A 14,220-nucleotide genomic window follows, 5' to 3' on the forward strand; every position below is an offset into this window, starting at 1 on the left:
ACACAGAGCAGCGTGTGTATCTGTATTATACGCAGAGCAGTGTGTATCTGCATTATACGCAGAGCAGCGTGTGTATCTGTATTATACGCAGAGCAGGGTGTGTATCTGTATTATACGCAGAGCAATCTGTGTATCTGTATTATACGCAGAGCATGGTGTGTATCTGTATTATACGCAGAGCAGCGTATGTATTTGTATTATACGCAGAGCAGCGTGTATTTGTGTTATACGCAGAGCAGTGTGTGTATCTGTATTATACGCAGAGCAGCATGTATTTGTGTTATACGCAGAGCAGTGTGTATCTGCATTATACGCAGAGCAGCGTATGTATCTGTATTATACGCAGAGCAGTGTGTATTTGTGTTATACGCAGAGCAGCATGTATTTGTGTTATACGCAGAGCAGCATGTATTTGTGTTATACGCAGAGCAGCGTATGTATCTGTATTATACGCAGAGCAGTGTGTATTTGTGTTATACGCAGAGCAGCATGTATTTGTGTTATACGCAGAGCAGCGTGTAGCTGTTCCTTATATAAATATGCCCCATATTTATAATAATTTGCACAATCAGATGGTAAACTGATCCCGCATATTTCTGATTTCCAAGTCTGCCCGGATTAATCACTTGGTATTTCCTCCCCCCCCCCCCCCCAGTGACCTCGAGCATAGAGTAACCTTTTCCCTGAGTATTAAGGGACACTGCACGGGTTAAAAACCTCTCCCTCCTCTCATATGTCTTGTTACTCCGCACTGTGACTATACCCCGATACCCACAAAGAGTCCGTCCTAGCACAGTACCTGCCAGATCACCAGGATCATGTACCTGTCACTATGTAACACACTGAATAGTCCGGGTATTACTGTAATCCGGAACCTTCTGCAAAGAAGATCATATACCTGTCACTATGTAACAAACGGAATATTCCGGGTGTTACTGTAATCCGGAACCTTCTGCAAACAAGATAATATACCTGCCACTATGTAACAAACGGAATATTCCGGGTATTACTGTAATCCGGAACCTTCTGCAAAGAAGATAATATACCTGCCACTATGTAACAAACGGAATATTCCGGGTATTACTGTAATCCGGAACCTTCTGCAAAGAAGATAATATACCTGTCACTATGTAACAAACGGAATATTCCAGGTATTACTGTAATCCGGAACCTTCTGCAAAGAAGATAATATACCTGCCACTATGTAACAAACGGAATATTCCGGGTATTACTGTAATCCGGAACCTTCTGCAAAGAAGATAATATACCTGTCACTATGTAACAAACGGAATATTCCAGGTATTACTGTAATCCGGAACCTTCTGCAAAGAATATAATATACCTGCCACTATGTAACAAACGGAATATTCCGGGTATTACTGTAATCCGGAACCTTCTGCAAAGAAGATAATATACCTGCCACTATGTAACAAACGGAATATTCCGGGTATTACTGTAATCCGGAACCTTCTGCAAAGAAGATAATATACCTGTCACTATGTAACACACTGAATATTCCGGGTATTACTGTAATCCGGAACCTTCTGCAAAGAAGATAATATACCTGTCACTACCTAAAAAACGGAATATTCCGGGTATTACTGTAATCTGGAACCTTCTGCAAAGAAGATAATATACCTGTCACTATGTAGCAAACGGAATATTCCGGGTATTACTGTAATCCGGAACCTTCTGCAAAGAAGATAATATACCTGTCACTATGTAACAAACGGAACAGTCCGGGTATTACTGTAATCCGGAACCTTCTGCAAAGAAGATAATATACCTGCCACTATGTAACAAACGGAATATTCCAGGTATTACTGTAATCCGGAACCTTCTGCAAAGAAGATAATATACCTGTCACTATGTAACAAACGGAATATTCCAGGTATTACTGTAATCCGGAACCTTCTGCAAAGAAGATAATATACCTGTCACTATGTAACAAACGGAATATTCCGGGTATTACTGTAATCCGGAACCTTCTGCAAAGAAGATAATATACCTGATAAACATGATCAGCGCAGAAATCGGATTATAAGAAGGTCCGTGGATCTCCGTGTTATGGGTGTAATGCAGAGCAGGTGTTCCCCAAAGGTGAGCATTCATTAAGGTAATGACAGGCAGGGGGTGTGCATTCATTAAGGTAATGACAGGCAGGGGGTGTGCATTCATTAAGGTAATGACAGGCAGGGTGTGTGCATTCATTAAGGTAATGACAGGCAGGGGGTGTGCATTCATTAAGCTAATGACAGGCAGGGTGTGTGCATGCATTAAGGTAATGACAGGCAGGGGGTGTGCATGCATTAAGGTAATGACAAGCAGGGGGTGTGCATTCAGTAAGGTAATGACAAGCAGGGGGTGTGAAGGCATTAAGGTAATGACAGGCAGGGGGTGTGCATGCATTAAGGTAATGACAGGCAAGGGGTGTGCATGCTTTAGGGTAATTACAGGCAGGGGGTCAGCATCATTAAGGTAATGACAGGCAGGGGGTGTGCATGAATTAAAATAATGACAGGCAGGGTGTGTGCATTCATTAAGGTAATGACAGGCAGGGGGTGTGCATGCATTAAGGTAATGACAGGCAGGGGGTGTGCATGCATTAAGGTAATGACAGGCAGGGGGTGTGCATGCATTAAGGTAATGACAGGCAGGGGCTGTGCATGCATTAAGGTAATGACAGGCAGGGGCTGTGCATTCATTAAGGTTATGACAGGCAGGGGGTGTGCATGCAGTAAGGTAATGACAGGCAGGGGGTGTGCATTCAGTAAGGTAATGACAAGCAGGGGGTGTGCATGCCCGCTAAGGTGCAGCTCTGTGTATAACACCCACAGAGGGGCAGCTCTGTATATAGCACCCACGGAGCTCTGTATATAGCACCCACAGAGCTCTGTATATAGCACCCACGGAGCTCTCTATATAACACCCACGGAGCTCTGTATATAACACCCACGGAGCTCTGTATATACCACCCACGGAGCTCTGTATATAACACCCACGGAGCTCTGTATATAACACCCACGGAGCTCTGTATATAACACCCACGGAGCTCTGTATATAGCACCCACGGAGCTCTGTATATAGCACCCACGGAGCTCTGTATATAGCACCCACGGAGCTCTGTATATAGCACCCACGGAGCTCTGTATATAGCACCCACGGAGCTCTGTATATAGCACCCACGGAGCTCTGTATATAACACCCACGGAGCTCTGTATATAACACCCACGGAGCTCTGTATATAACACCCACGGAGCTCTGTATATAACACCCATGGTGCTCTGTATATAACAGCCGCTGAGGGGCAGCTCTGTGTGGAACACAGCGTGGGGCTCGTGGCATAAATGGGTGGCTGAAGTGATCTGTGGCCGGCAGATTTCATACGGCACTTTGGGGCGGGTTTAACCCTTGTGCTGCCAGTAGCGTTATCTCAAGTGACCGCGGTACTCGCCACGGAGGAAGCGCAGCCGCAGAGATCCATCCGGAACCCGGAGTATCTCCAGCAAACTGCACTGTGACTTTCTTATTTCATCTGAATGACACAGACCGCCTGGGAGATGCAGTCCGTAATGCTGGGGTAACAGTGACCCCCGGCTGGGGTAACAGTGACTCCCGGCTGCGGTAACAGTGACCCCCTGCTGCGGTAACAGTGACCCCCGGCTGAGATAACACATTGCTATAGGCCAGGGGTGGGCAATTCCAGTCCTGAAGGGCCACCAACAGGTCAGGTTTTCAAGATATCCCTGCTTCAGCACACCTGAAAACCTGACCTGTTGGTGGCCCTTGAGGACCGGAGCTGCCCACTCCTGCTATAGACTGCAGCTCTCTGACGTAAAGGACGCCGTTATCAATATGTGCGAACGCGACATCAGGCGTTTTTATGTTGAGTATTTCTATAAAATGGATGTCTGTGCCGTATCCTGAACCCTGGCAGAATGGCGGCGTTTCTGGGTCTCCGAGAAATTGGTTATTTTTATGGCTGAAAATTATTTTTTCCTGTTACTTTGATTAAAAAAAAAGATAATGACGGATGTGGTTAATTTTAAAGCTGAAGAATTCACAAAATGTTTTCAGATAATGGGCCAAAAAATACAAAACGCATAGCACAAGTTCCCCATCCCAGCGCCGCCCTGGGAACGCAGGCTGTGAAGGCGGATCTCAGAGTCCATAACCCCTGCAGTGCCACAGAGGCTCAGTGCATAGTGCAGCACAGACCTTGGGTGTCAATGCTGAGAGTGATGGTGAAAACCTCGTACCCCAGTCACATGGGAGCGGTGAGTTTGGGGTCACATTTCGCCTGAACAGATCACATCATTTCTGGGCTAGAGACGCAGCGTTGTATATCAGCTGTCAGGTGCTCAAAGAGTTAACTAACGTTCCAGTATTACAACACTATATAACCTCTGTCACTGTTCTGCCCGTCACCCTGCTCACCGCCACGTCACCCTGCTCACCGCCACCGTCACCCTGCTCACCGCCACGTCACCCTGCTCACTGTGACGTCACCCTGCTCACCGCCACCGTCACCCTGCTCACCGCCACGTCACCCTGCTCACCGCTACGTCACCCTGCTCACCGCGACCGCCACCCTGCTCACCGCTATCCTCACCCTGCTCACTGTGACGTCACCCTGCTCACCGCCACCGTCACCCTGCTCCCCGCGACGTCACCCTGCTCACTGCCACCGTCACCCTGCTCACCGCCACCGTCACCCTGCTCACCGCTATCGTCACCCTCCTCACCGTGACGTCACCCTGCTCCCCGCGACGTCACCCTGCTCACTGCCACCGTCACCCTGCTCACCGCCACCGTCACCCTGCTCACCGCTATCGTCACCCTCCTCACCGTGACGTCACCCTGCTCACCGCCATCGTCACCCTGCTCACCGTGACGTCACCCTGCTCACCGCCATCGTCACACTGCTCACCGCGACCGTCACTCTGCTCACCGTCACAGTCACCCTGCTCACCGCGACGTCACCCTGCTCGCCGCCACAGTCACCCTGCTCACCGCCACCCTGCTCACCGCCACCCTGCTCACAGCCACCGTCACCCTGCTCACCGTCACCCTGCTCACCGCGACCGCCACCCTGCTCACCGCCATCGTCACCCTGCTCACCGTCACCGTCACCCTGCTCACCGCGACCGCCACCCTGCTCACCGCCATCGTCACCCTGCTCACCACAACAGTCACCCTGCTCACCGCGACCGTCACCCTGCTCACCGCGACCGTCACCCTGCTCACCGCGACTGTCACCCTGCTCACCACCATAGTCACCCTGCTCACCATGGAGTCTCTGTCCCCCCTGTTCATTCTCACCATAATATCTGTCCCAATTGTTCCTTCTCACCATGCTGCCTCTGTCCCCCCGTGTTCCTTCTCACCATGCTGTCTGTCCCCCTGTTCCTTCTCACCATGCTGTCTCTGTCCCCCCCTGTTCCTTTTCACCATGCTGTCTGTCCCCCTTCCTTCTCACCATGCTGTCTCTGTCCCCCCTGTTCCTTCTCACCATGCTGTCTCTGTCCCCCCCTGTTCCTTCTCACCATGCTGTCTGTCCCCCTTCCTTCTCACCATGCTGTCTCTGTCCCCCCCTGTTCCTTCTCACCATGCTGTCTCTGTCCCCCCCTGTTCCTTCTCACCATGCTGTCTGTCCCCCTTCCTTCTCACCATGCTGTCTCTGTCCCCCCCTGTTCCTTCTCACCATGCTGTCTCTGTCCCCCCTGTTCCTTCTCACCATGCTGTCTGTCCCCCTTCCTTCTCACCATGCTGTCTCTGTCCCCCCCTGTTCCTTCTCACCATGCTGTCTCTGTCCCCCCCTGTTCCTTCTCTCCATGCTGTCTCTGTCCCCTGTATTCGTCCCTTCGTGCCCTGTATGATACCCGCTTGCCCGTCTCTGTGTGTGGGGGAGTCAGGGCCCTGATGGAATCTGCACCAGTTTCTCAGACACTCTGCGAGTTGGCAGCTGTGATTATCGTGCAATAAACATGCATCCAAAGTCCAGTGAAATGCAGCACATCCCTTTGCTGGCAGGAGATGTGTATGGGAAAAATATGTTGGATATTAAATGAACACATCTCTGAGTTATCGTAAACAAACAGCCTTCCAAAAGGGAAAAAATGGACGGGCCTAACTCGTTATCGCACCCGGTAATATGCGCCAGAGAGTTCGCCAACGCCTGCTACGGATCTGTGTGTGTGTATATATATATATATATTTATTAACAAAATATATAACGTAGGCACACGTATTAAAATATAATATATAAGCAACGTAATCAGATAAATATAAAAATACATCACCCAAACACAACGGCAGGAGGAACAAGACACAGCACTGCCAGGTAAGTAGTCACACAGGACCTGCCAGGTAAGGAGTCACACAAGACCTGACAGGTAAGGAGTCACACAGGACCTGCCAGGTAAGGAGTCACACAAGACCTGACAGGTAAGGAGTCACACAGGACCTGCCAGGTAAGTAGTCACACATAACCTGCCAGGTAAGGAGTCACACAGGACCTGCCGGGTAAGTAGTCACACAGGACCTGCCAGGTAAGTAGTCACACAGGACCTGCCAGTTAAGGAGTCACACAGGACCTGCCAGGTAAGTAGTCATACAGGACCTGCCAGGTAAGTAGTCACACATGACATGCCAGGTAAGTAGTCACACAGGACCTGCCATGTAAGTAGTTACACCGGACCTGCCAGGTAAGGAGTCACAAAGGACCTGCCAGGTAAGTAGTCACACAGGACCTGCCAGGTAAGGAGTCACAAAGGACCTGCCAGGTAAGTAGTCACACAGGACCTGCCAGGTAAGTAGTCATACAGGACCTGCCAGGTAAGTAGTCACACGTGACCTGTCAGGTAAGGAGTCACACAGGACCTGCCAGGCAAGCAGTCACCCAGGACATGCCAGGTAAGTAGTTACACAGAAGCTGCCAGGTAAGTAGTTACACAAAATCTACCAGGTAAGTAGTTACACAGAACCTGCCAGGTAAGTAGTTACACAGAACCTGCCAGGTAAGTAGTAACACAGAATCTGCCAGGTAAGTAGTCACACAGGACCTGCCAGGTAAGTAGTCACACAGGACCTGCCAGGTAAGTAGTCACACAGGACCTGCCAGGTAAGTAGTCACACAGGACCTGCCATGTAAGTAGTTACACCGGACCTGCCAGGTAAGGAGTCACAAAGGACCTGCCATGTAAGTAGTTACACCGGACCTGCCAGGTAAGTAGTCACACAGGACCTGCCAGGTAAGTAGTCACACAAGACCTGCCAGGTAAGTAGTCACACAGGACCTGCCAGGTAAGTAGTCACACAGGACCTGCCATGTAAGTAGTTACACCGGACCTGCCAGGTAAGGAGTCACAAAGGACCTGCCAGGTAAGTAGTCACACAGGACCTGCCAGGTAAGTAGTCATACAGGACCTGCCAGGTAAGTAGTCACACGTGACCTGTCAGGTAAGGAGTCACACAGGACCTGCCAGGCAAGCAGTCACCCAGGACATGCCAGGTAAGTAGTTACACAGAAGCTGCCAGGTAAGTAGTTACACAAAATCTACCAGGTAAGTAGTTACACAGAACCTGCCAGGTAAGTAGTTACACAGAACCTGCCAGGTAAGTAGTAACACAGAATCTGCCAGGTAAGTAGTCACACAGGACCTGCCAGGTAAGTAGTCACACAGGACCTGCCAGGTAAGTAGTCACACAGGACCTGCCAGGTAAGGAGTCACAAAGGACCTGCCAGGTAAGGAGTCACACATAACCTGCCAGGTAAGGAGTCACACATAACCTGCCAGGTAAGTAGTCACACAGGACCTGCCAGGTAAGTAGCCACACATGACCTGCCAAGTAAGTCATTACAAAGAACCTGCCAGGTAAGTAGTCACACAGGACCTGCCAGGTAAGTAGTCACACAGGACCTGCCAGGTAAGTAGCCATACATGACCTGCCAGGTAAGTAGTCACATAGGACCTGTCAGGTAAGTAGTCACACAAGACCTGTCAGGTAAGTAGTCACACAAGACCTGCCAGGTGAGGAGTCACAAAGGACCTGCCAGGTAAGTAGTTACACAGGACCTGCCGGGTAAGTAGTTACACAGGACCTGCCAGGTAAGTAGTCACACAAGACCTGCCAGGTAAGTAGTTACACAGGACCTGCCAGGTAAGGAGTCACACAAGACCTGCCAGGTAAGTAGTTACACAGGACCTGCCAGGTAAGGAGTCACACAGGACCTTCCTCAGGGGGGTCCCGCCAGGACCGAAACGTTGGGTTTATAGTGTGCGGTTTTGTCACTGCTAATACATGTCTTTGTGCTTTTCTGAGTGTTGCTTCTCTTATGGGAAGACAGGGTTTCTATACTGATTTATGCACCGTGACTTTACATTTGTTGCTTGGAGTGCTGGCTGCTGCTTTTATATATATATATATATTAGTCAAAGGCTGAGCCACAGATTGAGTCACCTGTGCTGAAGCATGGACTGATTGAGCCACCTGTGCTGAAGCCGGGATATACTGAAAACCTGACCTGTTGGAGGGGGGGCACTCCAGCCCCAGTGCACATAGAACGCGTCATTAACCTCTCCTCTGCCTCCCTGGCGGCGGTGGAAGGGAATAGATTAATTGTCACATTAACCTCTAATGTGCTGGAAGGCTCAGGCTTGCCTTGGGTAGCAACGCCTTGGGTTCCTTGGCATGTAAAAAGTTATAGCCAATACAACGCAGGGCCTTGTGGCAGCTCAGGAGTTAATTATGTCAGTGATAATTGGTCCACTCAGTCAGGAGAAGTAGCCGTGTGTTTAGGCACTGGTCTTTGAAGTGGGACGTGCAGGTATCCGCCGTACCTGTAATATTCTGGTGTGGAGCCTAAAGTAAGAAGAGGCTGGGGAGGGCAGAAGTATAATAACCCTAACGACAGCGTGAGCCTCGTTACACAAGTCAAACGGTTATATGGTAGGGGCGGGCAGCTCCAGTCCTCAAGGGCCACCAACAGGTCAGGTTTTCAGGATATCCCTGCTTCAGCACAGGTGGCTCAGTCACTGCTTCAGCACCGGTGGGTCAATCAGTGGCTCTGTCTTTGACGGAGCCACTGATTAAGCCACCGGTGCTGAAGCAGGGATATCCTGAAAACCTGACCTGTTGGTGGCCCTTGGAGACTGATGTTGGCCACCCCTGTTATATGGGAACATGAAGGGCGCTGCTGCTTTGCGAGTACATGCCAATGGCTCCAGCACATCCATTACGTGTGCAGGCCACACGGGTTAAACTAAACAGCACCAATGAATGTCATACGATGGGTTAAATCTAGGGGCTTTATTCAAAATATATGTTTTAGCCTTGTAATAATTTCCTGGTCTCTAATTAATATTGTTCTTCTTTCTGAAGATAAGACTGTGTGTAGAACATGTCCCGCAACTGATCTGTGCTCCGCCCCAGTTACCCCCTGCCTTTTTCTGGGGCAGTTATGACGGTGCTGCGTGTTCAGCACAGGCTGCATTGTACACCGTCACAGAACAGCACCTGCATGCTCTGTCCCTTCACTTCTCTCCAGCACCGAAGAGGTTAAACGCGTACGGTGGAATTAACGCCTTGCCCGTCGCAGTTGCACACGTGTGATGGTACGAGGGCACGGGTGTTCAACTCCAGTCCTCAAGGGCCACCAGCAGGTTTTCTGGATATCCCTGCTTCAGCACAGGTGATGCAGTCTTCGACTGCGCCACTGATAGAGCCAGCTGTGCTGAAGCAGGGATATCCTTAAAACCTGTTGGTGGCCCTTGAGGAGTGGAGGTGCCCGCCCCTGCGCTAGGGGTTACGGAGCACCCCCCCTTTATTACATCCTCAGAGTATCGCGACTTCCCTTTCAGGCAGAAGTTTATGCTAAGAAAGCCCCGTTCCTCTCTGAGAGGAGACATGGTACTATACAGGGTGTGCGCAGAATGGCTATTCCACAATACAAACCGCCGGTGAGCGCTATGAGTTCTCACAATAAACGCATACAAAGTGCGCCGGATCAGCAGGAACGTGGCAGCGCACGGAAGAGAGGAAATAACAGCCACCGATATTGGGATTTAAACAAGCCGAAGCGATATTCCGGTCTCCAGTCCCCGTCCAGGCGACGGCTCCTCTGGGAACCTGAAACGTTCGTCGGGTTTGTTTAAATTACAATACGGGCCCAGATGTATCAGGGCAGAGTGCTGCCCTTCTGGGGTAAAAACACGGCACAAAATACACCAAACACAAATACCCCGGGGAAATCAGTAGCAGACTCTCCCCACATTGTTTCACATAGAAATAAGGGTCCCTGGGTCCTGTACTCGGGCTGGGTGGAGGTTTCGGGCCGGTCCTATGGAAGACCCATAACCTGCAGCTCACCCCACACACTGTGTTTAATATACAGCGGGGTTTACAGAGCCCGAAGCATGCAGGGCCCCGGCTAGATACTCACTCTCGGAAGGTACTGTAGGCTACAGTATTTTTTCTTTGATACAATGTTTCCGCCCAGAATTATCCCCGTTTTGGGACACATATGCCCCATACTGTACTTAATTACTTTCTCTATTCATTGTACTGATTTTTTTTTTTTTGCATTTCCAATGGTAAATAAATGTCTAGTTGTTTTTTTAAGCCCAGTACCACTGCTTTTTATTTAATAAGCCGCTTGCCCCACTGGCCCGGTGTCTAGTAATTACCTTCTTGGGAGAGAACGATGTACTTGGGCGACTTGATCACCTTGTCGTCCAGAGTCCACGTGATGGCCGGCGGGGGCTCCGAGGTAACATGGCATTGCAGCACCAGCTTCTCACCGTCCACCACCCGCCTGTCTCGCAATGTCTCCGAAAATGTCGGTGATGACCCTGAGTTCGGGACCTTGCTCTTCCCCACCTCCCCTACAGGACAGCAGTTAACTTCAGCGGTCTCCTCCTTGCCCGCCGGACTGGCATTCTCCTGCGGGTCCGTGCTGTTGCCATTCTCAGTGGGCGCTTTCTTCTTGCCGCCCAACACCGACCTAAAGTCGGGGGTCGCAGGCTTCGGGGACCCCTTCTCCAGCACGGGAGTCTTGGGAAGGGTGGCCTTCTTCCCCAGCACAGAGCGGAAGTCCACCTGCTGCGGGCTGTTGACTTTGCGCTCGTCCTCCGACAAGGCCTTGGGTTTGACCTGTCTCTGCAGGTTGGCTCTGAAGTCCATCTGCTCGGCTGGGATGTCCGGCAGATCTTCCTCCGAAATGCTCCTGGTGTTCACCTTCTTCCCCAAAACCCTACGGAAGTCCAACTGTTCCGCCTCTTGCTGCCTCAGTCTTTCCTCTGTGTGCTCCCTGACCTCCACTCTCCTCTTGAAGACCCCACGACTGTTCTCTGGCTCCTCGCTGAGTCTCTTAGTGACCCTGCCAAGCCTCAGCACATCAGCATCCGTGCATCCCTCCCTCTCTGCGGAGCTGGGCTGCTCCCTCTTCCTAAGTGTCAGCGAAAGGAAAGAAAGAAAGGCACTTGGGGAGGCTTGGCTTTAAAATCAAACAATTCCTATGCTTGGAAGAAATGTCTTTAGGGGAGGGGAGTTTGATTAGAAGGAACACAGTCTTGCTTTATTACATCAGTGATGACTTCAGTGGCCTTATAAGGGAACAAGCAATAAAAGAACACAAATCTCCTGCCTTCCTCTGCCTCTGCCTCTGCCTCTGCACAGTGTGTTGGGTCACATTTGGGGGATTAGGTTGGCTCTCGGGTCTGGGAGGGAAGGGAATTAGCAGAGTAAAAAATAGAAGCCACTCAGGAGCGGCCTGAGAACCAGCAGTACTTACTCTGTGTGTGCACCCCCACTGCCCGCCGCACTCTCCCTCAGCACCACGGATACCTGCCAGCTGCACTCACCCGCTGGGTTCCTGCAATCCAAGCAAAGGGGAAGTTTTTTTATTATCAACAAGGAAAATGATCAAATGCGTCATAATTACTTTGTTATGTATTTTTCTCAACCTTTGGACAATAGGATACACTCTCCAACCCCCTCTCTCCCTCAAACTCTTTTTCACTTTCCCACTCTCTCGCTTCCAGGCATTCTCTCTCTCTCCCTCTCTCTCTCTCTCTCTCTCACACACACTCTGACACACACACACTCACTCACACACTCACACACACATTCTCTCTCACATACACACACACATTCTCTCTCTCACATACACACACACACACACACACACACACACACACACACACACACACATACTCTCACATACACACACTCTCTTACACACACATACATTCTCTCTCTCACATACACACACACATTCTCTCTCACACATACACACACACCCTCTCTTACACACACATTCTCTCTCTCACATACATACACGCACACACACACATTCTCTCACACACACACACATTCTCTCACACACACATTCTCTCTAACATTAACACATTCTCTCTCACATACACACACATTCTTTCTCACACACATTCTCTCTCTCACACACACACACAGATTCTCTCTCTCACCCACACAGATTCTCTCTCTCACCCACACAGATTCTCTCTCACATACACACACATTCCCTCTCTCACACACATTCTCTCTCTCACACACATTCTCTCTCTCACACACACACACATTCTCTCTCTCACACACAGATTCTCTCTCACATACACACACATTCTCTCTCACACACACATTCTCTCTCTCACATACACACACATTCTCTCTCACACAAACATTCTCTCTCACACACACATTCTCTCTCTCACACACACACATTCTCTCTCTCTCTCACACACACACTCTGACACACACACACTCACTCACACACTCACTCACACACACATTCTCTCTCACATACACACACACATTCTCTCTCTCTCACATACACACACACACACACACAGACACACACACACATACTCTCACATACACACACTCTCTTACACACACATATATTCTCTCTCTCACATACACACAGACACACATTCTCTCTCACACATACACACAAACCCTCTCTTACACACACATTCTCTCTCTCACATACATACACGCACACACACACATTCTCTCACACACACACATTCTCTCACACACACAGATTCTCTCTCACATACACACATTCTCTCTCTCACACACACACACACACAGATTCTCTCTCTCACCCACACAGATTCTCTCTCTCACCCACACAGATTCTCTCTCACATACACACACATTCCCTCTCACACACACATTCTCTCTCTCACACACATTCTCTCTCTCACACACATTCTCTCTCACACACACACACACACACACACACACACACACACACACACACACACACACACACACACACACACACACAACCACACACACACACACACACACACACACACACACACACACACACACACATTCTCTCGCTCACATACACACACATTCTCTCTCACATACACACACATTCTCTCTCACACACACATTCTCTCTCTCACATACACACACATTCTCTCTCACACAAACATTCTCTCTCTCTCACACACACATTCTCTCTCTCACACACACATTCTCTCACACACATTCTCTCTCACACACATTCTCTCTCTCACACACATTCTCTCTCTCACACACACACACACACACACATTCTCTCACACACACATTCTCTCTCTCACACACATTCTCTCACATACACACACATTCTCTCTCTCACACACACATTCTCTCTCTCACACACACACACATTCTCTCTCTCACACACACACACATTCTCTCTCTCACACACACATTCTCTCTCACACGCACACACACTCACACATTCTCTCTCACATACACATTCTCTCTCACACACACACAGATTCTCTCTCACATACACACACATTCTCTCTCTCACACACACATTCTCTCTCTCACATACACAATCATTCTCTCTCTCAAACACACATTCTCTCTCTCACATACACACACATTCTCTCTCACACACACATTCTCTCTCACACACACATTCTCTCACACACACACATTCTCTCACACACACACATTCTCTCACACACACATTCTCTCTCTCACATACACACACATTCTCTCTCACATACAAATTCTCTATCTCACACACACACACAGATTCTTTCTCACATACACACACATTCTCTCTCTCACACACACATTCTCTCTCTCACACGCACATTCTCTCTCTCACACGCACATTCTCTCTCTCTCACATACACACACATTCTCTCTCTCTCTCTCTCTCACAGACACACACGTTCTCTC

General features: G+C 49.5%; 1 protein-coding gene across 1 annotated transcript in view; it reads right to left on the reverse strand.

Moving 5' to 3' along the window:
- Positions 1-14,220, reverse strand: part of MYLK (myosin light chain kinase) — a 375,829-nt gene that overhangs the window by 109,936 nt on the left and 251,673 nt on the right. The window contains exons 16-17 of the mRNA XM_075609890.1: positions 11,795-11,875; positions 10,689-11,449 (exon numbers count right to left, since the gene is read on the reverse strand). Coding sequence (XP_075466005.1) covers positions 10,689-11,449; positions 11,795-11,875 — 842 coding nt within the window. The remainder of the gene's footprint in view (positions 1-10,688; positions 11,450-11,794; positions 11,876-14,220) is intronic.

This window comes from Ascaphus truei, chromosome 7, assembly GCF_040206685.1.
Source record: "Ascaphus truei isolate aAscTru1 chromosome 7, aAscTru1.hap1, whole genome shotgun sequence".
Classification (NCBI taxonomy): domain Eukaryota; kingdom Metazoa; phylum Chordata; class Amphibia; order Anura; family Ascaphidae; genus Ascaphus; species Ascaphus truei.